Source organism: Lutzomyia longipalpis, chromosome 1 (assembly GCF_024334085.1).
Source record: "Lutzomyia longipalpis isolate SR_M1_2022 chromosome 1, ASM2433408v1".
Taxonomy (NCBI): Eukaryota; Metazoa; Arthropoda; class Insecta; order Diptera; family Psychodidae; genus Lutzomyia; species Lutzomyia longipalpis.
The window spans coordinates 35,600,601-35,623,588 of NC_074707.1; the positions used below are offsets into that span (position 1 = coordinate 35,600,601).

The following is a 22,988-nucleotide window of genomic DNA, read 5'->3' on the forward strand; positions in this document are numbered from 1 at the left end:
AAGCAAATTTTCAAGGATTAGGTAATGAGAGAATTTAATAAAATTCTCGCATTTTTTGCCATAGAGAGAAGGAAAATTGAATTGCAGTGGGACCCCAGTACAACGACCACTCGGATGTACTCTTCACACTCATTATTTTCAATGCGCGAGAGTAGTATAACCAAGTGGTCGTTGTACTGGGGTCCCACTGTGTTCCCATCATGGATATTATTTCTGACGCAAAATTAAACTCAAATTGTGAGGGAAAGTACTCTCTTGACTTTGGGATGGAGAGGGTGAGTAATCTGTGAAGACGTGGAAGAATTTCATGGAAACTCAATGATAAATTCATTATCTCCCCCGCATATCATTTTGAACAATTCTCCCATCGCAATATTCACTTATAAATACTTTTTATTATTGATGAATGATTAGATCATTGCGTGTCTTTGATATAGAGCGCAGGTGATGGAAGAATTTTCAATTTATTTTTGTCATTTAATAGCAATTAATCGTCAATTCTCAATGCCTTTTAGATTACGAATTCAACATAGACTAGATGTCAGAACCTCCCTCAAAAGCTGACCTATAAATTTTCCCCCCAATTTGCAAATTCAGTAAAATTCCATCGATTTAATTCATTTAAAGTCATGTTTTGACTCTCGCGGTGCCCATGTCATGCTCGAGGGCAATTTACATTACAATATAATGGGTGTTGATATCCAATTTACTGATCCAATGTACTGATATACACACAGAACCACCAGACGAGATTTATTTCTCCCCAACCAGACACAATCACTTTCAGAGACCTCTCTCAAAATGAAGGGCCAAGATCATTTAAAATCAATCGCAGGTGATGATTTTTTTCTTTTAACAAGAATAACACGATTTGCGACCTTTTCTGGGGTCTTTCTAATGATTTTTTTTTCTAATTCTTCTCTTCTAAACTACTGACCTTTAAAAGGCAGATTTAATTAAAATTTATATTAATTAGTCCCTTTCATAGTTCCTTTTAATGAGGTATAGATCAATTTTTTATGCGACAAGAGGTCGTTAAGCGCAATATATCGTCGTGGAAAAATCTTAATTTTTTTCGTTTTTTTTTCTATACATAAAAATGTAAATGTATAAAATCTTTCTTTTTTTAAATCTTAAAAGTGTTTGAAAATTTAAATAAATGAATTTTTGAATTTTTCTAGCGAACGATATATAATCATATTTTAAAATCATCAACGAAAGCTCTTTTTGAATAGCTTTTTGGTTTTTATAAGATAAAAAAAATTAAAGAAAACTTGCTGATTTTCAAACAATTTTTTTCAAATGATGTTTTCGAGAAAAAAATCATTTTAAAATTTTAAGTATAAAATCAATTTTCTAATTTTCTTCTAATCTTATTTGCTCATATTTTTTAGCTGTGATTCTTTCTTCAATTTTTTGATAAAATGATTCAAAAACATTTTAAATGGAAAAAATCGCTTAACCAATCAAGAAAATCAAGACATAAGAATAATTCTTCTCATTCGTATCAATTGAAGAACACATTAATCAGATTTATTTGTCAGCTGAAGCCACACAAATTGCTCAAAATCTCATAATTAATTCAATTGAACAGACTGGGCCGTTGAAGCAAAATCAAGCAAATCACAATACATTTCCTCAACACTCTCTAAGTGTTTACGACTATACATATACGCCACATATAATAGCATAAAAATTTAGTATGAAACATTGTCCAGAAGTGATGTAATTTTCTTGGAAGACACATAAAGCCAAAACAACTCACTTTCCTTCTCAATTTGTAGTTTTAAGAGCTTCAAAAAAAATGTAATGTTGTACAAATTTACGTCAATTTTTGCATCATGCCCAAGGTAGATGAAATAAATTTTATTTTTGTCTGCGATGAACAATGCGAAAGCCCGCGAGCAAAGAAGTAATAAATTTTAGGCGGAAACTTTGGTGATGATGAGGCATTTTTTGTGGTTTAGGAAAAGCTCTGGAAATTTGCGAGCAACCTTCCCTGACGCGTATTTTTGCATTAGTCATTGCGCGAAGAAGAACACGTATAATTTGCGATCGTGACGCTGTGTGTACGCGCGCGATTCGAAAAAAGTGTTTTGATCGCAAACCCGAAGAGGCTCGACTTGCCCCATCATTGAATGTGTGCACGATCGCAATCGCGCCAAAAAACCTACGCGATCGTCAATGAACTTGAAGGAAGGTTCCCCGCAATGCATTCACCATCATCTGTGACATTGTACCCCACAAGACAGGCAGCGACAGCTCCAAAAATAGATCACTCAGTCTCAACATGATGTTTAAGCGAAAAGTTCTCCTCACAGTTCTTCTTCTCTTTTAAAATCACAATTTCAATTTCACGCGCTTTTCATCCTCCATTCACAGATCCTCGTCGTGATCAAAGAGTTGAAAATCACGCCATTCACAGAAGAAGTTCAAGGTGGAATTTCGATGTCTAATTGTCAATTTTGTTTTCTAATTTACATCACACAGCTCCTTCCTACTTTTTGTGGCAAAAACACTTTTACGATCTCACCAAACAACTCTGCTAGTCTTTTCACTATTCGCATTGCCGCGAAAAAAAAGTTTCCGTCATTTTTTTGGGGAATTCTCTGCTCGCGTGATCTCAAATGAGAAAAATCTGTTAAATGAGGAAACAATATGTCGACGATAGAGCGTAAAAAATATTTTAAAAAATTCGGTTGATTTATTTATTTGTTCAGTCTCCGTAAAAAAGGATAGCAATTAAAGCTTTTCAATTTACTGAGACGTCGCTGGAAGTGCTAAAAGGATGCTTAGAGATTTTACTTGACGAAGAGTTTTTATTTTAAAAAGATGCGTCCTATTTTATCCATATGTCCATGGTATGATCAAAGGACTAATTCAATTCCAAAGGATATTTTTTGTAAAAAGGAAATTATTAAATATTTTCTACATTTTTTATTTTATTTTTATGATTCTTCGTTAAAGATTTAGTTAGGATTCAAAGATATTTCATGATTGAAAAGATTCAAAATGATCAAATTAATTAAAGTTAATTAATCTGAAAAATGTTACTTTATAAAAATTTTGAATGTAATTTTTAAATTAAAAAAATTTAAAAAATATTTCTCGAACTCATTTTTGCTGACTTTAAATTATAAAATTCTTAAAAAAAAGAACTTTCTCAACAATTTTTCCAAATATTAAAAGCTCTGTCGGTAGAAAAAAAATTCAAAGCTAGATTCGAACCCATGATTTTTTAACTTCAAAATCACAACGCTGATAGTTGTGCTAAAAACTAACTTCTTTTCACAATCGAACTATTACAAACAATTAAAAAATCTATTGTTGCTTCGAGGCTTCACTGTAAATGCGCCAATCTATTAAATCTTGTCAATCACCTCTATGCAAAAAATAAAGAACTTTTGAGCTAACTGAATAAATTGCAATAAGGTTTATTTTTTTATTGTTGCCATGACTCAAACAATCAATATTGAGCTTCCTCTTTGCGGGTTTTAAGAAGTAAAAAAAATGGTGGCAATAATTTTCACTTTCAGTGACCTCCACAGTTAATTTCGTATGTGGATTAATAAGTTCTTTTGTTGGGGAGAATTGAGGAAAAGAGCGAGCACACAAAAGCTCCCACTTTTGGGTTACTTAACGTCATTTCCCGTAAACAGGCAGTGGAATATAGTGAGAGGAACTTTAAGTTTACAGAGGAATATTCCACGCATCAAATGTCGTCACTTTTCAATTTTTTTTGCAGGTGAGACGATGATGGTTTTATATAGAAAGTTTGAGGAATGGTTTTTTTTTCTTTTTGCTCACCTTATTGTAGCGTCCAATCCTGAGCCTTTCGAGGCCAGACAGGGCTCCAGGAACTTCGGAATCACCCTCAATTCCCGTTGGCCACTGCCCAATACGATCCAGACTCTGGTAATCACTCATATTTGTACAGAAGCACCGACTAAATTTCCACACAAGTTTTGGGAAGGAGAACACGAAGAAAAGTTTTGTGAGATGCAAAAAGGAATCAAATGGTGCGGGAGAGATGAATGTTGTTTGAAAGATATTTGCCTACTAACCGATAAGCCGATGAATCGACTGATTTTCCACCTCTCGATGGGCACGGGCAGTGGTGTTGGTAGCCTGATTTTGTCTCTGTATTCCGCGCTTGCGTCTCGTCACCACACCGACGACGACCTGCTGCTGCCACTCCACCGTTGCGATAGACACTGCAAAGAGAGATGACGTAGGTTAGCTTTTACTTTTTTTTTCAACAGAGCTTTTTCACTAGGTATATATAATTTTTTTTGTTCACACAGCAATGATAGATTCCAAAATTTTTATTTGTACCCAAAATCCCAAAAATTCTTCCCAGCTGTCTTCCTGATCAAAAATCCTCCTGAATAAATCACACTTTGACTCCTCAAACCCAAAAGCACTAAATGAAGAAGAGAAAAAGGAGGAAGGAAGGTTAAATTCAAGGTCAGAAGAACGGGCAGAAAACTTTAGCAAAAATTCTAAGCTCCACGAAGGAAATATGAAAATTTAATCATTAACTCATCCAATTAATAGTTGGAAATGTACTGCCCAAAACAAGCTCGTTTAAACACTCATGAGCAACTAAAAAAGTTCCACAATCAAAACAACAAGCACAACCGAGCGATTTTATGTTACACGACGAAGGTATGTTTGTTCTGCAGTGATAAAAGCTTTTTGGGTGGGGGTGGGTGATAAAAGTCAGTGATGGTTGCTTAGCAACACCACCAGAGTGGCATAATAAAAACAAACCATTCATTCTAGATTTTATGTTGTCCATGAGACGACACTCATCAACAATTGCGTTGTCTTCTTTTGCCACTCTTATCACGCAACATTCACCTGATATTGAACACCTCTTTGGAATCCAATAAATTAATTCATTTTTTCCTCAAAATTCTTGTCTTTTCTGCTTGATATCTTGAGCAACAAATTGGCAATTTTTATGTTTGTGTTTTCAAAATAAATCCATTAAAAAATCATAAGGAAATTCATTTGAGATTATTAGAATGCGAAAATTCTTCTAAATGTTTTGCAAAGTTAATGATTTTGTATGTATTTATTTATAAAATAAACGAGGTAAATTGTCGCTTCGCTCCAATTTACCTCGCCCCGCTTCGCGGGGATTTGTTGCGCTTCGCGCAAATTTTAAAGAAAATAAATTGTAAAGGTTTAAAGGTAGATTAGGGCGATTAGGGCCACTTATCAATCCCAAAAGAAAAATTCGCAAAGAGAAGAAATCATTTTCATACAACATTTCAGGCGCCAAATTCAAAAATTCGTAAAAACTGCATGAGAGTTATATGGGGGCTACCCGAAGGGGGGTTTTGGGGGGAAAATGAATACGGCCACTCGAAAGCGCCTGATATAAGGAGCCTCTGTACCAAATTTCATCGCGATCGGTCAAACGGTGTAGATTTGTATAGCTGTACAGACACGAAGATTACCAACAAACAGACCTTTCTTTATTATATAGATAGCAATAAAAAAATAAAAAAATAAATAAATACTTTGTGGAAAAGAGAGAAATCATTAAATTATCACAAATTAATTCTGAACAAGACAGAAAAACACTAAAATTGAAAAAAAATGTTGCTTTTATCAAACAAAAAAATTTTATAAAACGAATTAAATCTAGACAAAACAAAAGTGCACAGAGTCCTTTCTAATTATAGAAAAAATTTAATTTATTTTTCATATTAAATCTTTTTTTGAATTAAATATAATGTACCTACTATTACGATCGGAAGTGGCGTTCATTAAACACGAATTGATAGAATTGAAAACGATAATAAATCCATAAAATCAACCTTCTTAACCCCTAAAGGTCAAGATGTCATGTTACGCTACGCATGACCTATGACATTTCAGTTTATTTTATTTTTTGTAAAGTAATTTTTATACAAACTAATTGATTTATCTACTATGTTATGTTGCTTTCATATGTTATTTCAATTATGGGTCAGTTTAATTTTAATAAAAATTTTTAAATTATTTTAAAGATCCTCAAAACGGTTAGTGTTTAATTAATTTAAAATAACCCAAAAACATTTTTTATCGAGGATATTAGTTCTTTTTAATTAAGAAATATTTAAAGTTAGTAAACGAAGCTTTTCCTCAAAGTTTGAATAAATTACTAAATAATTCCTCCTAATAAATATAACCGCCATTAAATTAATAAAAGAGATTAAAAATTAATGCTTAATTGTGTACAAAACAGGAGCCCACGAGCGGCAAAAATTTTGATATCATGCCTCTCGTACGAAAGCTCTAAAAAGCGCATTACACGCCTCGTGTATCCGGTTGCCAATTGAGATGAAAATTCACACAACAAGCAAAATATTTTTTCGCAAGAACACCTTTTTTGCTCCACCCTAAAGCAAATGCTGGAGTAAAAAAAAGAGTTCTTTGTTTTGAATGCTTTCAAGTGTGAACCTGATAATGCCTTCATGTGTAATTTCTTTTATTAAAACAATCATATTCCTTGCCCGGGGTACCGCATAATGCCTTTCAAGATCGTTTTCCTGATTCATTAAATACGATGATTGGTGCAGAAAAAAATTATAGATCAATATCATTTTTCCAGCATGAGGTCGAAAATTAAAGAAAATTCGCGCACCGCAAAGAAGCTTTTTCTTTTTTTTAATTTGTGATTGGAGTACAATGAATTATGAACTTTTGCAATTTTTTTTTCGTGAATTTGTTCAAGTCAGTGAATTTTCTCGCCCCCCTCACTCTCTCATCTTTCGCCCGACGAAATTGATGAAATTACAGCGCTTTCTAAATCATTTAATGCAATATGAAATTACATGACAATTATGGGGCAGTTAAAAAATACATAATGATTGCGAGAGCAGAAAAAAAGATTCGATTGGCGATTGAAAAATAATTGCGGACTTTTGCTTGGTGCTAGACAATTTCTTATCATTTTGAGAAAAAAAATGTAGCCTGGCGCGAACTGGTTAATCAGAGAGGGTAGCTTATATAATTTTCACAAGTAAAGATGCATCTTGGGATCGGAAGAGGCAGATACATATTAAACTACATAATGCTATATGTAATATATGAGATGTGTTGAGTAATTGGGGGAGACACAACAGAGAGAGAGACATCCCCATGAGCTGTATGAGTGATCGTGCAGTGAGGTGATCTCTAAGTGAACATTGATCGCTGCTAACTCACCCAGGGTGTCCATTGTTCTCGTTCTTTTCCACACAAATTGAATTTGAATTTCCCATTATTCCCATAACACTCTTCTCCAGCACAAGGATACAAAGAATTTTTTTTTCTTCGGAGGATTCAACAATCAAATCATTCAATAATTCAAAGAAAAAAACTCCTCAACACTTCACAGAAATTTCCAGGCACGAGATGGGAGGAAATTAGAAGCACAACTGATCAGGCACTGGTCAACTTTACGACTGAACAACCAAAGCGCATGTAACGTCCATTCCATTGAGAGACAGAGAGTCTCAGGCGCCCCTCTTTCGCGGACTCGGTGTGATCAACGCGTGGTAATTCCCACTCCATAAATATTTCCCCATTAAGACCATTCAGAATATGCAATTTAGAAGCAAAAAAAATCCCATCCAACTGCATTGCTGAATAAACTTTTGCTCTCTTTCATTTTGTGCTTCAAAAGCTCGCGTTCTATGGGAAATGCAGGGAAAAGCTCCCTCCCTCGCAAAAAAGGTCCTCAATATAATCAAAAGAGATTTATGGGATATTTATTGAAATTTGTCCTGCTACCTTCTCTGGCAAAAAAATTAATCTACATTTTGCGACAATGACTCTCAATCACTATAATTAAGTCACCTCTAATCACAATAAAATTCCAATGGAAATTCGTATCATTGCAAGTGTCTCTCGCATATTACCTCTGCTATATGATTATTACATCCAACCGTATCTTCCATCAATTTTTCCACCATTACAGAGATCATTCACAGAATAAAAATATTGTGTCACACCATAAATTATTTATTTTTTTCACTCTCGCAAAAAAGTGCTATTGAGACACGGATAGAAAGAAAACGCGCGAGACCGTGACCAAGGACAAAAGATGATTATTAGAATTCTGTGCAAGAAAAAAAATACAATTCCCCCGTGATTTTTGCATTAGTCAGCTGCTTTTGGGGACAAAAAATACGCAGATTAATTGCACTAAATTTTGAGAGGGGAAATAGATTTATTTTTTTTGTGTTGAATTTTCTTGAGGGAATTTTGAAATTCGTTCAATTTTAAGGAGAAACTTCCAAGTTCAACGAATTATTCAAATTTACAAAGTTAGGGGTGAGTATTTAATGACAAAATATTGGTGTTTGAGTCATGCAAGCTATAAAAGAGATTGATCTATATCTAAACACGAAATTCATGAATAAATAAATTGTTGAATATTCGATAAAATTCATTGTAATAAAATCAATACCTAAAGATATCCTGGGAGTTTTAGAAAGGAATTATATGGGGTAATGTTGTTGAACATTTCTTTCCACGTTGATTTTATTGATTTTTTACTTCAACATTTAATGATGAATAAGAATTCTTTGGTATAGGAAAAATAAATTGAAATTATTACTTTAATTAAATCTTAATCCTCACTTTGTATTCTCTAATTTCTGACTTATGGTTTTACACCATATTTGGATTTTAATCGTTTTTAAGGGGGGTCTCTTGGGAAATCTGTTAGAATTTACATATTTTTAATGTTGTCATTTTCTTGGGATTTTTCTTAAACCTGGTTTTCCGAAGTTGGTTACACTTGTAGCCTAGTTATTGAAGTGTAAGAAAATCTCTTTTCGCCATTTTAGGTGCGACGCCATCTTGTGGTTTTCCGACTTTTCCGCAGAACTGCCCTAAACACAAAGGTAGGTTTTTCTCAGGATCTACTGGATGGATTTTGATGGGGTAAAAAGCAAATGAAAGAGGACATACCCGTGCAGATTTTGATGTACCAGAATTTTGAATTTCCATTCTGGGGCTGAGAAAAGTGAAATAACGTCAAAAATATCTGAAAAAAGTCACATTTTTGCGCTTTTCTCAGCCCCAGAGTGGAAATTCAAAATTCTGGTACATCAAAATCTGCATTGGTATTTCCTCTTTCATTTGCTTTTTACCCCATCAAAATCCATCCAGTAGATCCTGAGAAAAACCTACCTTTGTGTTTTGAGGAAAATCTCAATATGGCGTCGCATCTAAGATGGCGGAAAGTGATTTTCTTACTCTTTAATGATAAGTCTTTAAATGTCATCAACACTTGAAAACCGAGTTTAAGAAAAACCCCAAGAAAAATTAAAATATTTAATTTCACCAGCTCTCAAAAGAGACCCCCCTTAAGCTTAAACATTTTAATCGGAAATGCAAGTATGTACATACTTGTACCTGGTTAACTCTTTAACCCTTAAAGGGCCGTAAGGAGTTCCCCAGTGGGCCAAATATAGTCTAAAACATTTTGGGAGATTTTGAAATTAAATAAAGACTTTGTTGGCAATAAATACCAATAATAATTTTTTTTGTCCTTTTTGATCTTCTTGAGCGTGAGAGTCCTTGAGATTTTCTTGTCGAAATTAAGCATTTTCAAAAGCAAGCTAAAGTCCTTAAAGGGTTAAAATTTTCATATATGTAGGTTAGGGTGTAGCGTCAAAACACTTTTTTCGCCCTCGTACCTCTACCACTCGTCAAAAGTTCGGTAATCTAATGCCTTTTCCAAAACCGTTTAACTTTTCACAAAATATTGAGGTTCTGAGACTCCGGGAGCCTCTAAATGATAACATGTTTTTAGGAATTTTTGGACATATTATTGAATATCTCAGGAACTATGATAGATATCTTAGTGCTCTCTTCTCCAAAAGTTAGTGGAAATTAAGTTCTAAAAGTCCCCCGTACACAACATTCCTGTAAAATTTACCTAAATACTTGATATTTCGTTTAAATGCTCAAAAATTAGAGCTAAAAATGGTATTTATCGTATATACTACTTTACAAAATAATGAATATCTCCGCTTCTACAAGTCCGATTGTTATAAATTTGGGCTTAAATTAAAGGTAATTAAATTTCCTAAAACTTTCTTGCAGGTACGAAAACTGTAACTTTTATTTTTTTTATAGAAAATTTGAGATAAAGAATTTTAATTAAAAAAAAACACAAAAAAGCTCAATTCTTTTAATTATTTTCAACAAATTTCTCAAAAATCTCCTTAAAACTGCTTTTTTTAAATTATTTTAAAATAAAAAAAAGTATTCTCAAGTGCATACGGCCTTAAAAAACTCTTTTTTAAGTAAGATACTCTCAGAAAGAAAATACACGATTTTATTTCTATTATTTTTTACAAAAAAAATCTTTTTTTCAAGAGAAATGCTCTCAGAAAAGATATTATATGATTTTATTTCTTTTATTTTTTGGAAAAAATCACTTTTTCAAGAGAAATGCTCTCAGAGAAAAATTACAAGATTTTATTTCTTTTATTTTTTTTTTAGTAAAAAATCACTTTTTCAAGAGAAATGCTCTCTGAGAGAAATTACAAGATTTTATTTCTTTTATTTTTTGGAAAAAAATCACTTTTTCAAGAGAAATGCTCTCTGAGAGAAATTACATGATTTTATTTCTTTTATTTTTTGGAAAAAAAATCACTTTTTGAAGAGAAATGCTCTCAGGGAAAAATTACACGATTTTATTTCTTTTATTTTTTGGAAAAAATCACTTTTTGAAGAGAAATGCTCTCAGAGAAAAATTACACGATTTTATTTCTCTTATTTTTTGGAAAAAATCACTTTTTGAAGAGAAATGCTCTCAGAGAGAAATTACATGATTTTATTTCTTTTATTTTTTGGAAAAAAAATCACTTTTTGAAGAGAAATGCTCTCAGGGAAAAATTACACGATTTTATTTCTTTTATTTTTTTTTTAGTAAAAAATCACTTTTTGAAGAGAAATGCTCTCAGAGAGAAATTACATGATTTTATTTCTTTTTTTTTTTTTTTTGGAAAAAATCACTTTATGAAGAGAAATGCTCTCAGAGAGAAATTACATGATTTTATTTCTTTTATTTTTTGGAAAAAAATCACTTTTTCAAGAGAAATGCTCTCTGAGAGAAATTACAAGATTTTATTTCTTTTATTTTTTGGAAAAAAATCACTTTTTCAAGAGAAATGCTCTCTGAGAGAAATTACATGATTTTATTTCTTTTTTTTTTTTTTGGAAAAAATCACTTTTTGAAGAGAAATTCTCTCAGAGAGAAATTATATGATTTTATTTCTTTTATTTTTTTTTTGTAAAAAATCACTTTTTGAAGAGAAATGCTCTCAGAAAAGATATTATATGATTTTATTTCTTTTATTTTTTGGAAAAAATCACTTTTTCAAGAGAAATGCTCTCAGAGAAAAATTACAAGATTTTATTTCTTTTTTATTATTTGGAAAAAAAATCACTTTTTCAAGAGAAATGCTCTCAAAGAGAAATTACACGATTTTATTTCTTTTATTTTTTTGGAAAAAATCACTTTTTCAAGAGAAATGCTCTCAGGGAAAAATTACACGATTTTATTTCTTTTATTTTTTTTTTAGTAAAAAATCACTTTTTCAAGAGAAATGCTCTCTGAGAGAAATTACAAGATTTTATTTCTTTTATTTTTTGGAAAAAATCACTTTTTCAAGAGAAATGCTCTCAGAGAAAAATTACAAGATTTTATTTCTTTTATTTTTTGGAAAAAATCACTTTTTGAAGAGAAATGCTCTCAGAGAAAAATTACACGATTTTATTTCTCTTATTTTTTGGAAAAAATCACTTTTTGAAGAGAAATGCTCTCAGAGAGAAATTACATGATTTTATTTCTTTTATTTTTTGGAAAAAAAATCACTTTTTGAAGAGAAATGCTCTCAGGGAAAAATTACACGATTTTATTTCTTTTATTTTTTTTTTTTAGTAAAAAATCACTTTTTGAAGAGAAATGCTCTCAGAGAGAAATTACATGATTTTATTTCTTTTATTTTTTGGAAAAAAATCACTTTTTCAAGAGAAATGCTCTCAGAAAAGATATTATATGATTTTATTTCTTTTATTTTTTGGAAAAAATCACTTTTTCAAGAGAAATGCTCTCAGAGAGAAATTACATGATTTTATTTCTTTTATTTTTTGGAAAAAAAATCACTTTTTCAATAGAAATGCTCTCAGAGAGAAATTACAAGATTTTATTTCTTTTATTTTTTGGAAAAAAAATCACTTTTTGAAGAGAAATGCTCTCAGGGAAAAATTACACGATTTTATTTCTTTTATTTTTTTTTAGTAAAAAATCACTTTTTCAAGAGAAATGCTCTCTGAGAGAAATTACATGATTTTATTTCTTTTATTTTTTGGAAAAAAAATCACTTTTTCAAGAGAAATGCTCTCTGAGAGAAATTACATGATTTTATTTCTTTTATTTTTTGGAAAAAAAATCACTTTTTCAATAGAAATGCTCTCAGAGAGAAATAAAACGATTTTATTTCTTTTATTTTTTGGAAAAAAAATCACTTTTTGAAGAGAAATGCTCTCAGGGAAAAATTACACGATTTTATTTCTTTTATTTTTTTTTTAGTAAAAAATCACTTTTTCAAGAGAAATGCTCTCTGAGAGAAATTACATGATTTTATTTCTTTTATTTTTTGGAAAAAAAATCACTTTTTGAAGAGAAATGCTCTCAGGGAAAAATTACATGATTTTATTTCTTTTATTTTTTTTTTTTAGTAAAAAATCACTTTTTCAAGAGAAATGCTCTCAGAAAAGATATTATATGATTTTATTTCTTTTATTTTTTGGAAAAAATCACTTTTTGAAGAGAAATGCTCTCAGGGAAAAATTACACGATTTTATTTCTTTTATTTTTTTTTTAGTAAAAAATCACTTTTTGAAGAGAAATGCTCTCAGAGAGAAATTACATGATTTTATTTCTTTTATTTTTTGGAAAAAAATCACTTTTTCAAGAGAAATGCTCTCAGAAAAGATATTATATGATTTTATTTCTTTTATTTTTTGGAAAAAATCACTTTTTGAAGAGAAATGCTCTCAGGGAAAAATTACACGATTTTATTTCTTTTATTTTTTTTTTAGTAAAAAATCACTTTTTGAAGAGAAATGCTCTCAGAGAGAAATTACATGATTTTATTTCTTTTATTTTTTGGAAAAAAATCACTTTTTCAAGAGAAATGCTCTCAGAAAAGATATTATATGATTTTATTTCTTTTATTTTTTGGAAAAAATCACTTTTTCAAGAGAAATGCTCTCAGAGAGAAATTACATGATTTTATTTCTTTTATTTTTTGGAAAAAAAATCACTTTTTCAATAGAAATGCTCTCAGAGAGAAATTACAAGATTTTATTTCTTTTATTTTTTGGAAAAAAAATCACTTTTTGAAGAGAAATGCTCTCAGGGAAAAATTACACGATTTTATTTCTTTTATTTTTTTTTAGTAAAAAATCACTTTTTCAAGAGAAATGCTCTCTGAGAGAAATTACAAGATTTTATTTCTTTTATTTTTTGGAAAAAAATCACTTTTTCAAGAGAAATGCTCTCTGAGAGAAATTACATGATTTTATTTCTTTTATTTTTTGGAAAAAAAATCACTTTTTCAATAGAAATGCTCTCAGAGAGAAATTACAAGATTTTATTTCTTTTATTTTTTGGAAAAAAAATCACTTTTTGAAGAGAAATGCTCTCAGGGAAAAATTACACGATTTTATTTCTTTTATTTTTTTTTTAGTAAAAAATCACTTTTTCAAGAGAAATGCTCTCTGAGAGAAATTACAAGATTTTATTTCTTTTATTTTTTGGAAAAAAATCACTTTTTCAAGAGAAATGCTCTCTGAGAGAAATTACATGATTTTATTTCTTTTATTTTTTGGAAAAAAAAATCACTTTTTGAAGAGAAATGCTCTCAGGGAAAAATTACACGATTTTATTTCTTTTATTTTTTGGAAAAAAAATCACTTTTTCAAGAGAAATGCTCTCAGAAAAGATATTATATGATTTTATTTCTTTTATTTTTTGGAAAAAATCACTTTTTCAAGAGAAATGCTCTCTGAGAGAAATTTCAAGATTTTATTTCTTTTTTTTTTTTTGGAAAAAATCACTTTTTGAAGAGAAATGCTCTCAGAGAGAAATTACATGATTTTATTTCTTTTATTTTTTGGAAAAAAATCACTTTTTCAAGAGAAATGCTCTCTGAGAGATATTACATGATTTTATTTCTTTAATTTTTGGAAAAAAATCACTTTTTCAATAGAAATGCTCTCAGAGAGAAATAAAACGATTTTATTTCTCTTATTTTTCAGAATAAAATCTCTTTTTCAAGAGAAATTCTCTCAGAGAGAAATTACAAGATTTTATTTCTTTTATTTTTTGGAAAAAAAATCACTTTTTGAAGAGAAATGCTCTCAGGGAAAAATTACACGATTTTATTTCTTTTATTTTTTTTTTTAGTAAAAAATCACTTTTTCAAGAGAAATGCTCTCTGAGAGAAATTACATGATTTTATTTCTTTTATTTTTTGGAAAGAAGATCACTTTTTGAAGAGAAATGCTCTCAGGGAAAAATTACACGATTTTATTTCTTTTATTTTTTTTTTAGTAAAAAATCACTTTTTGAAGAGAAATGCTCTCAGAGAGAAATTACATGATTTTATTTCTTTTATTTTTTGGAAAAAAAATCACTTTTTGAAGAGAAATGCTCTCAGAGAGAAATTACAAGATTTTATTTCTTTTATTTTTTGGAAAAAAAATCACTTTTTGAAGAGAAATGCTCTCAGGGAAAAATTACACGATTTTATTTCTTTTATTTTTTAGTAAAAAATCTCTTTTTCAAGAGAAATGCTCTCTGAGAGAAATTACATGATTTTATTTCTTTTATTTTTTGGAAAAAAGATCACTTTTTGAAGAGAAATGCTCTCAGGGAAAAATTACACGATTTTATTTCTTTTATTTTTTTTTAGTAAAAAATCACTTTTTGAAGAGAAATGCTCTCAGAGAGAAATTACATGATTTTATTTCTTTTATTTTTTGGAAAAAAAATCACTTTTTGAAGAGAAATGCTCTCAGAGAGAAATTACAAGATTTTATTTCTTTTATTTTTTGGAAAAAAAATCACTTTTTGAAGAGAAATGCTCTCAGGGAAAAATTACACGATTTTATTTCTTTTATTTTTTTTTAGTAAAAAATCACTTTTTCAAGAGAAATGCTCTCTGAGAGAAATTACAAGATTTTATTTCTTTTATTTTTTGGAAAAAAATCACTTTTTCAAGAGAAATGCTCTCTGAGAGAAATTACATGATTTTATTTCTTTTATTTTTTGGAAAAAAAATCACTTTTTGAAGAGAAATGCTCTCAGGGAAAAATTACACGATTTTATTTCTTTTATTTTTTGGAAAAAAAATCACTTTTTCAAGAGAAATGCTCTCAGAGAGAAATTACATGATTTTATTTCTTTTTTTTTTTTGGAAAAAATCACTTTTTGAAGAGAAATTCTCTCAGAGAGAAATTATATGATTTTATTTCTTTATTTTTTTTTTAGTAAAAAATCACTTTTTGAAGAGAAATGCTCTCAGAGAGAAATTACATGATTTTATTTCTTTTATTTTTTGGAAAAAAAATCACTTTTTCAAGAGAAATGCTCTCTGAGAGAAATTATATGATTTTATTTCTTTTATTTTTTTTTTAGTAAAAAATCACTTTTTGAAGAGAAATGCTCTCAGAGAGAAATTACATGATTTTATTTCTTTTATTTTTTGGAAAAAAAATCACTTTTTGAAGAGAAATGCTCTCAGGGAAAAATTACACGATTTTATTTCTTTTATTTTTTAGTAAAAAATCTCTTTTTCAAGAGAAATGCTCTCTGAGAGAAATTACATGATTTTATTTCTTTTATTTTTTGGAAAAAAGATCACTTTTTGAAGAGAAATGCTCTCAGGGAAAAATTACACGATTTTATTTCTTTTATTTTTTTTTTTAGTAAAAAATCACTTTTTGAAGAGAAATGCTCTCAGAGAGAAATTACATGATTTTATTTCTTTTATTTTTTGGAAAAAAAATCACTTTTTGAAGAGAAATGCTCTCAGAGAGAAATTACAAGATTTTATTTCTTTTATTTTTTGGAAAAAAATCACTTTTTGAAGAGAAATGCTCTCAGGGAAAAATTACACGATTTTATTTCTTTTATTTTTTTTTAGTAAAAAATCACTTTTTCAAGAGAAATGCTCTCTGAGAGAAATTACAAGATTTTATTTCTTTTATTTTTTGGAAAAAAATCACTTTTTCAAGAGAAATGCTCTCTGAGAGAAATTACATGATTTTATTTCTTTTATTTTTTGGAAAAAAAATCACTTTTTGAAGAGAAATGCTCTCAGGGAAAAATTACACGATTTTATTTCTTTTATTTTTTTTTTAGTAAAAAATCACTTTTTCAAGAGAAATGCTCTCAGAGAGAAATTACATGATTTTATTTCTTTTATTTTTTGGAAAAAATCACTTTTTGAAGAAAAATGCTCTCAGGGAAAAATTACACGATTTTATTTCTTTTATTTTTTTTTTAGTAAAAAATCACTTTTTCAAGAGAAATGCTCTCTGAGAGAAATTACAAGATTTTATTTCTTTTATTTTTTGGAAAAAAATCACTTTTTGAAGAGAAATGCTCTCAGGGAAAAATTACACGATTTTATTTCTTTTATTTTTTTTTTAGTAAAAAATCACTTTTTCAAGAGAAATGCTCTCTGAGAGAAATTACAAGATTTTATTTCTTTTATTTTTTGGAAAAAAATCACTTTTTCAAGAGAAATGCTCTCTGAGAGAAATTACATGATTTTATTTCTTTTATTTTTTGGAAAAAATCACTTTTTCAAGAGAAATGCTCTCAGAGAAAAATTACAAGATTTTATTTCTTTTATTTTTTTTTTTAGTAAAAAATCACTTTTTCAAGAGAAATGCTCTCTGAGAGAAATTACATGATTTTATTTCTTTTATTTTTTGGAAAAAAAATCACTTTTTGAAGAGAAATGCTCTCAGAGAGAAATAAAACGATTTTATTTCTCTTATTTTTCAAAATAAAATCTCTTTTTCAAGAGAAATTCTCTCAGAGAGAAATTACATGATTTTATTTCTTTTATTTTTTGGAAAAAAAATCACTTTTTCAAGAGAAATGCTCTCAGAGAGAAATTACAAGATTTTATTTCTTTTATTTTTTGGAAAAAAATCACTTTTTCAAGAGAAATGCTCTCTGAGAGAAATTACACGATTTTATTTCTTTTATTTTTTTTTAGTAAAAATCACTTTTTGAAGAGAAATGCTCTCAGGGAAAAATTACACGATTTTATTTCTTTTATTTCTTTTTTAGTAAAAAATCACTTTTTCAAGAGAAATGCTCTCTGAGAGAAATTACATGATTTTATTTCTTTTATTTTTTGGAAAAAAAATCACTTTTTGAAGAGAAATGCTCTCAGGGAAAAATTACACGATTTTATTTCTTTTATTTTTTTTTTTTTAGTAAAAAATCACTTTTTGAAGAGAAATGCTCTCAGAGAGAAATTACATGATTTTATTTCTTTTATTTTTTGGAAAAAAAATCACTTTTTGAAGAGAAATGCTCTCAGAGAGAAATTACACGATTTTATTTCTTTTATTTTTTAGTAAAAAATCTCTTTTTCAAGAGAAATGCTCTCAGAGAGAAATTACACGATTTTATTTCTCCTATTTTTTAGAAAAAAGTGTCTTTTTCAAGAGAAATGCTCTCAGAGAGAAATTGCACGATTTTTTTACTTCTGTTTTTTTTTAAGAAGACGCTTTCTCAGAAGAGAAGCGCTTTTTGATAAGAACTACGAGATTTCTTTTACTTTTGTTTTTTGTGAAGAAGTTTTCTCTCAGAAGAGAAACGCTTTTTGATAAGAACTACGAGATTTCTTTTACTTTTGTTTTTTGTGAAGAAGTTTTCTCTCAGAAGAGACACGCTTTTTGATAAGAACTACGAGATTTCTTTTACTTTTGTTTTTTGTGAAGAAGTTTTCTCTCAGAAGAGAAACGCTTTTTGATAAGAACTACGAGATTTCTTTTACTTTTGTTTTTCAAGAAGACGCTTTCTCTCAGAAGGGAAATGCTTACAGAAAAGAACTACGAGATTTCTTTTACTTTTGTTTTTTAAGAAGAAGTTAACTCTCAGAAGAGAAACGCCCACAGAAAAGAACTACGAGATTTCTTTTACTGTTGTTTTTTAAGAAGAAGTTTACTCTCAGAAGAGAAACGCCCACAGAAAAGAACTACGAGATTTCTTTTACTGTTGTTTTTTAAGAAGAAGTTTACTCTCAGAAGAGAAACGCTTTTTGATAAGAACTACGAGATTTCTTTTACTTTTGTTTTTTGTGAAGAAGTTTACTCTCAGAAGAGAAACGCCCACAGAAAAGAACTACGAGATTTCTTTTACTTTTGTTTTTTGTGAAGAAGTTTTCTCTCAGAAGAGACACGCTTTTTGATAAGAACTACGAGATTTCTTTTACTTTTGTTTTTTGTGAAGAAGTTTACTCTCAGAAGAGAAACGCCCACAGAAAAGAACTACGAGATTTCTTTTACTTTTGTTTTTTGTGAAGAAGTTTTCTCTCAGAAGAGAAACGCTTTTTGATAAGAACTACGAGATTTCTTTTACTGTTGTTTTTTAAGAAGAAGTTAACTCTCAGAAGAGAAACACTTTTTGATAAGAACTACGAGATTTCTTTTACTTTTGTTTTTTGTGAAGAAATTTTCTCTCAGAAGAGAAACGCTTTTTGATAAGAACTACGAGATTTCTTTTACTGTTGTTTTTTAAGAAGAAGTTAACTCTCAGAAGAGAAACGCCCACAGAAAAGAACTACGAGATTTCTTTTACTGTTGTTTTTTAAGAAGAAGTTTACTCTCAGAAGAGAAACGCTTTTTGATAAGAACTACGAGATTTCTTTTACTTTTGTTTTTTGTGAAGAAGTTTACTCTCAGAAGAGAAACGCCCACAGAAAAGAACTACGAGATTTCTTTTACTTTTGTTTTTTGTGAAGAAGTTTTCTCTCAGAAGAGACACGCTTTTTGATAAGAACTACGAGATTTCTTTTACTTTTGTTTTTTGTGAAGAAGTTTACTCTCAGAAGAGAAACGCCCACAGAAAAGAACTACGAGATTTCTTTTACTTTTGTTTTTTGTGAAGAAGTTTTCTCTCAGAAGAGAAACGCTTTTTGATAAGAACTACGAGATTTCTTTTACTGTTGTTTTTTAAGAAGAAGTTAACTCTCAGAAGAGAAACGCCCACAGAAAAGAACTACGAGATTTCTTTTACTGTTGTTTTTTAAGAAGAAGTTTTCTCTCAGAAGAGAAACGCTTTTTGATAAGAACTACGAGATTTCTTTTACTTTTGTTTTTTGTGAAGAAGTTTACTCTCAGAAGAGAAACGCCCACAGAAAAGAACTACGAGATTTCTTTTACTTTTGTTTTTTGTGAAGAAGTTTTCTCTCAGAAGAGACACGCTTTTTGATAAGAACTACGAGATTTCTTTTACTTTTGTTTTTTGTGAAGAAGTTTACTCTCAGAAGAGAAACGCCCACAGAAAAGAACTACGAGATTTCTTTTACTTTTGTTTTTTGTGAAGAAGTTTTCTCTCAGAAGAGAAACACTTTTTGATAAGAACTACGAGATTTCTTTTACTTTTGTTTTTTGTGAAGAAGTTTACTCTCAGAAGAGAAACACTTTTTGATAAGAACTACGAGATTTCTTTTACTTTTGTTTTTTGTGAAGAAATTTTCTCTCAGAAGAGAAACGCTTTTTGATAAGAACTACGAGATTTCTTTTACTGTTGTTTTTTAAGAAGAAGTTAACTCTCAGAAGAGAAACGCCCACAGAAAAGAACTACGAGATTTCTTTTACTGTTGTTTTTTAAGAAGAAGTTTACTCTCAGAAGAGAAACGCTTTTTGATAAGAACTACGAGATTTCTTTTACTTTTGTTTTTTGTGAAGAAGTTTACTCTCAGAAGAGAAACGCCCACAGAAAAGAACTACGAGATTTCTTTTACTTTTGTTTTTTGTGAAGAAGTTTTCTCTCAGAAGAGACACGCTTTTTGATAAGAACTACGAGATTTCTTTTACTTTTGTTTTTTGTGAAGAAGTTTACTCTCAGAAGAGAAACGCCCACAGAAAAGAACTACGAGATTTCTTTTACTTTTGTTTTTTGTGAAGAAGTTTTCTCTCAGAAGAGAAACGCTTTTTGATAAGAACTACGAGATTTCTTTTACTGTTGTTTTTTAAGAAGAAGTTAACTCTCAGAAGAGAAACGCCCACAGAAAAGAACTACGAGATTTCTTTTACTGTTGTTTTTTAAGAAGAAGTTTTCTCTCAGAAGAGAAACGCTTTTTGATAAGAACTACGAGATTTCTTTTACTTTTGTTTTTTGTGAAGAAATTTTCTCTCAGAAGAGAAACACTTTTTGATAAGAACTACGAGATTTCTTTTACTTTTGTTTTTTGTGAAGAAATTTTCTCTCAGAAGAGAAACGCTTTTTGATAAGAACTACGAGATTTCTTTTACTTTTGTTTTTTGTGAAGAAATTTTCTCTCAGAAGAGAAACGCTTTTTGATAAGAACTACGAGATTTCTTTTACTTTTGTTTTTTGTGAAGAAGTTTACTCTCAGAAGAGAAACGCCCACAGAAAAGAACTACGAGATTTCTTTTACTTTTGTTTTTTGTGAAGAAGTTTTCTCTCAGAAGAGAAACGCTTTTTGATAAGAACTACGAGATTTCTTTTACTGTTGTTTTTTAAGAAGAAGTTAACTCTCAGAAGAGAAACGCCCACAGAAAAGAACTACGAGATTTCTTTTACTGTTGTTTTTTAAGAAGAAGTTTACTCTCAGAAGAGAAACGCTTTTTGATAAGAACTACGAGATTTCTTTTACTTTTGTTTTTTGTGAAGAAGTTTACTCTCAGAAGAGAAACGCCCACAGAAAAGAACTACGAGATTTCTTTTACTTTTGTTTTTTGTGAAGAAGTTTTCTCTCAGAAGAGACACGCTTTTTGATAAGAACTACGAGATTTCTTTTACTTTTGTTTTTTGTGAAGAAGTTTACTCTCAGAAGAGAAACGCCCACAGAAAAGAACTACGAGATTTCTTTTACTTTTGTTTTTTGTGAAGAAGTTTTCTCTCAGAAGAGAAACGCTTTTTGATAAGAACTACGAGATTTCTTTTACTGTTGTTTTTTAAGAAGAAGTTAACTCTCAGAAGAGAAACGCCCACAGAAAAGAACTACGAGATTTCTTTTACTGTTGTTTTTTAAGAAGAAGTTTTCTCTCAGAAGAGAAACGCTTTTTGATAAGAACTACGAGATTTCTTTTACTTTTGTTTTTTGTGAAGAAATTTTCTCTCAGAAGAGAAACGCTTTTTGATAAGAACTACGAGATTTCTTTTACTTTTGTTTTTTGTGAAGAAATTTTCTCTCAGAAGAGAAACGCTTTTTGATAAGAACTACGAGATTTCTTTTACTTTTGTTTTTTGTGAAGAAATTTTCTCTCAGAAGAGAAACGCTTTTTGATAAGAACTACGAGATTTCTTTTACTTTTGTTTTTTGTGAAGAAGTTTACTCTCAGAAGAGAAACGCCCACAGAAAAGAACTACGAGATTTCTTTTACTTTTGTTTTTTGTGAAGAAGTTTTCTCTCAGAAGAGAAACGCTTTTTGATAAGAACTACGAGATTTCTTTTACTGTTGTTTTTTAAGAAGAAGTTAACTCTCAGAAGAGAAACGCCCACAGAAAAGAACTACGAGATTTCTTTTACTGTTGTTTTTTAAGAAGAAGTTTACTCTCAGAAGAGAAACGCTTTTTGATAAGAACTACGAGATTTCTTTTACTTTTGTTTTTTGTGAAGAAGTTTACTCTCAGAAGAGAAACGCCCACAGAAAAGAACTACGAGATTTCTTTTACTTTTGTTTTTTGTGAAGAAGTTTTCTCTCAGAAGAGACACGCTTTTTGATAAGAACTACGAGATTTCTTTTACTTTTGTTTTTTGTGAAGAAGTTTACTCTCAGAAGAGAAACGCCCACAGAAAAGAACTACGAGATTTCTTTTACTTTTGTTTTTTGTGAAGAAGTTTTCTCTCAGAAGAGAAACGCTTTTTGATAAGAACTACGAGATTTCTTTTACTGTTGTTTTTTAAGAAGAAGTTAACTCTCAGAAGAGAAACGCCCACAGAAAAGAACTACGAGATTTCTTTTACTGTTGTTTTTTAAGAAGAAGTTTTCTCTCAGAAGAGAAACGCTTTTTGATAAGAACTACGAGATTTCTTTTACTTTTGTTTTTTGTGAAGAAATTTTCTCTCAGAAGAGAAACACTTTTTGATAAGAACTACGAGATTTCTTTTACTTTTGTTTTTTGTGAAGAAGTTTTCTCTCAGAAGAGAAACGCTTTTTGATAAGAACTACGAGATTTCTTTTACTGTTGTTTTTTAAGAAGAAGTTAACTCTCAGAAGAGAAACGCCCACAGAAAAGAACTACGAGATTTCTTTTACTTTTGTTTTTTGTGAAGAAGTTTACTCTCAGAAGAGAAACGCCCACAGAAAAGAACTACGAGATTTCTTTTACTTTTGTTTTTTGTGAAGAAGTTTTCTCTCAGAAGAGACACGCTTTTTGATAAGAACTACGAGATTTCTTTTACTTTTGTTTTTTGTGAAGAAGTTTACTCTCAGAAGAGAAACGCCCACAGAAAAGAACTACGAGATTTCTTTTACTTTTGTTTTTTGTGAAGAAGTTTTCTCTCAGAAGAGAAACGCTTTTTGATAAGAACTACGAGATTTCTTTTACTGTTGTTTTTTAAGAAGAAGTTAACTCTCAGAAGAGAAACGCCCACAGAAAAGAACTACGAGATTTCTTTTACTGTTGTTTTTTAAGAAGAAGTTTTCTCTCAGAAGAGAAACGCTTTTTGATAAGAACTACGAGATTTCTTTTACTTTTGTTT

At 29.7% G+C, this 22,988-nt stretch overlaps 1 protein-coding gene and 1 long non-coding RNA gene across 4 annotated transcripts in view; one reads left to right on the plus strand and one right to left on the minus strand.

The window, feature by feature from the left end:
• Nucleotides 1-22,988, minus strand: part of LOC129786985 (NADP-dependent malic enzyme) — a 54,930-nt gene that overhangs the window by 5,438 nt on the left and 26,504 nt on the right. The window contains exons 1-4 of one of the 3 annotated variants that reach the window (XM_055822254.1): nt 4,543-4,658; nt 4,336-4,423; nt 4,065-4,214; nt 3,808-3,946 (exon numbers count right to left, since the gene is read on the minus strand). In XM_055822254.1, coding sequence (XP_055678229.1) covers nt 3,808-3,946; nt 4,065-4,214; nt 4,336-4,423; nt 4,543-4,546 — 381 coding nt within the window. In that variant the 5' untranslated portion in view covers nt 4,547-4,658. Of the gene's footprint in view, nt 1-3,807; nt 3,947-4,064; nt 4,215-4,335; nt 4,424-4,542; nt 4,659-7,203; nt 7,459-22,988 lie in introns of those variants that run through there. The other 2 variants (XM_055822256.1, XM_055822255.1) reach the window with 2 other exon arrangements.
• On the plus strand, nt 4,127-5,011 carry LOC129786995 (uncharacterized). The gene is made up of 3 exons (XR_008750177.1): nt 4,127-4,235; nt 4,305-4,668; nt 4,786-5,011. It is a non-coding gene; the product is annotated as an uncharacterized LOC129786995 (long non-coding RNA).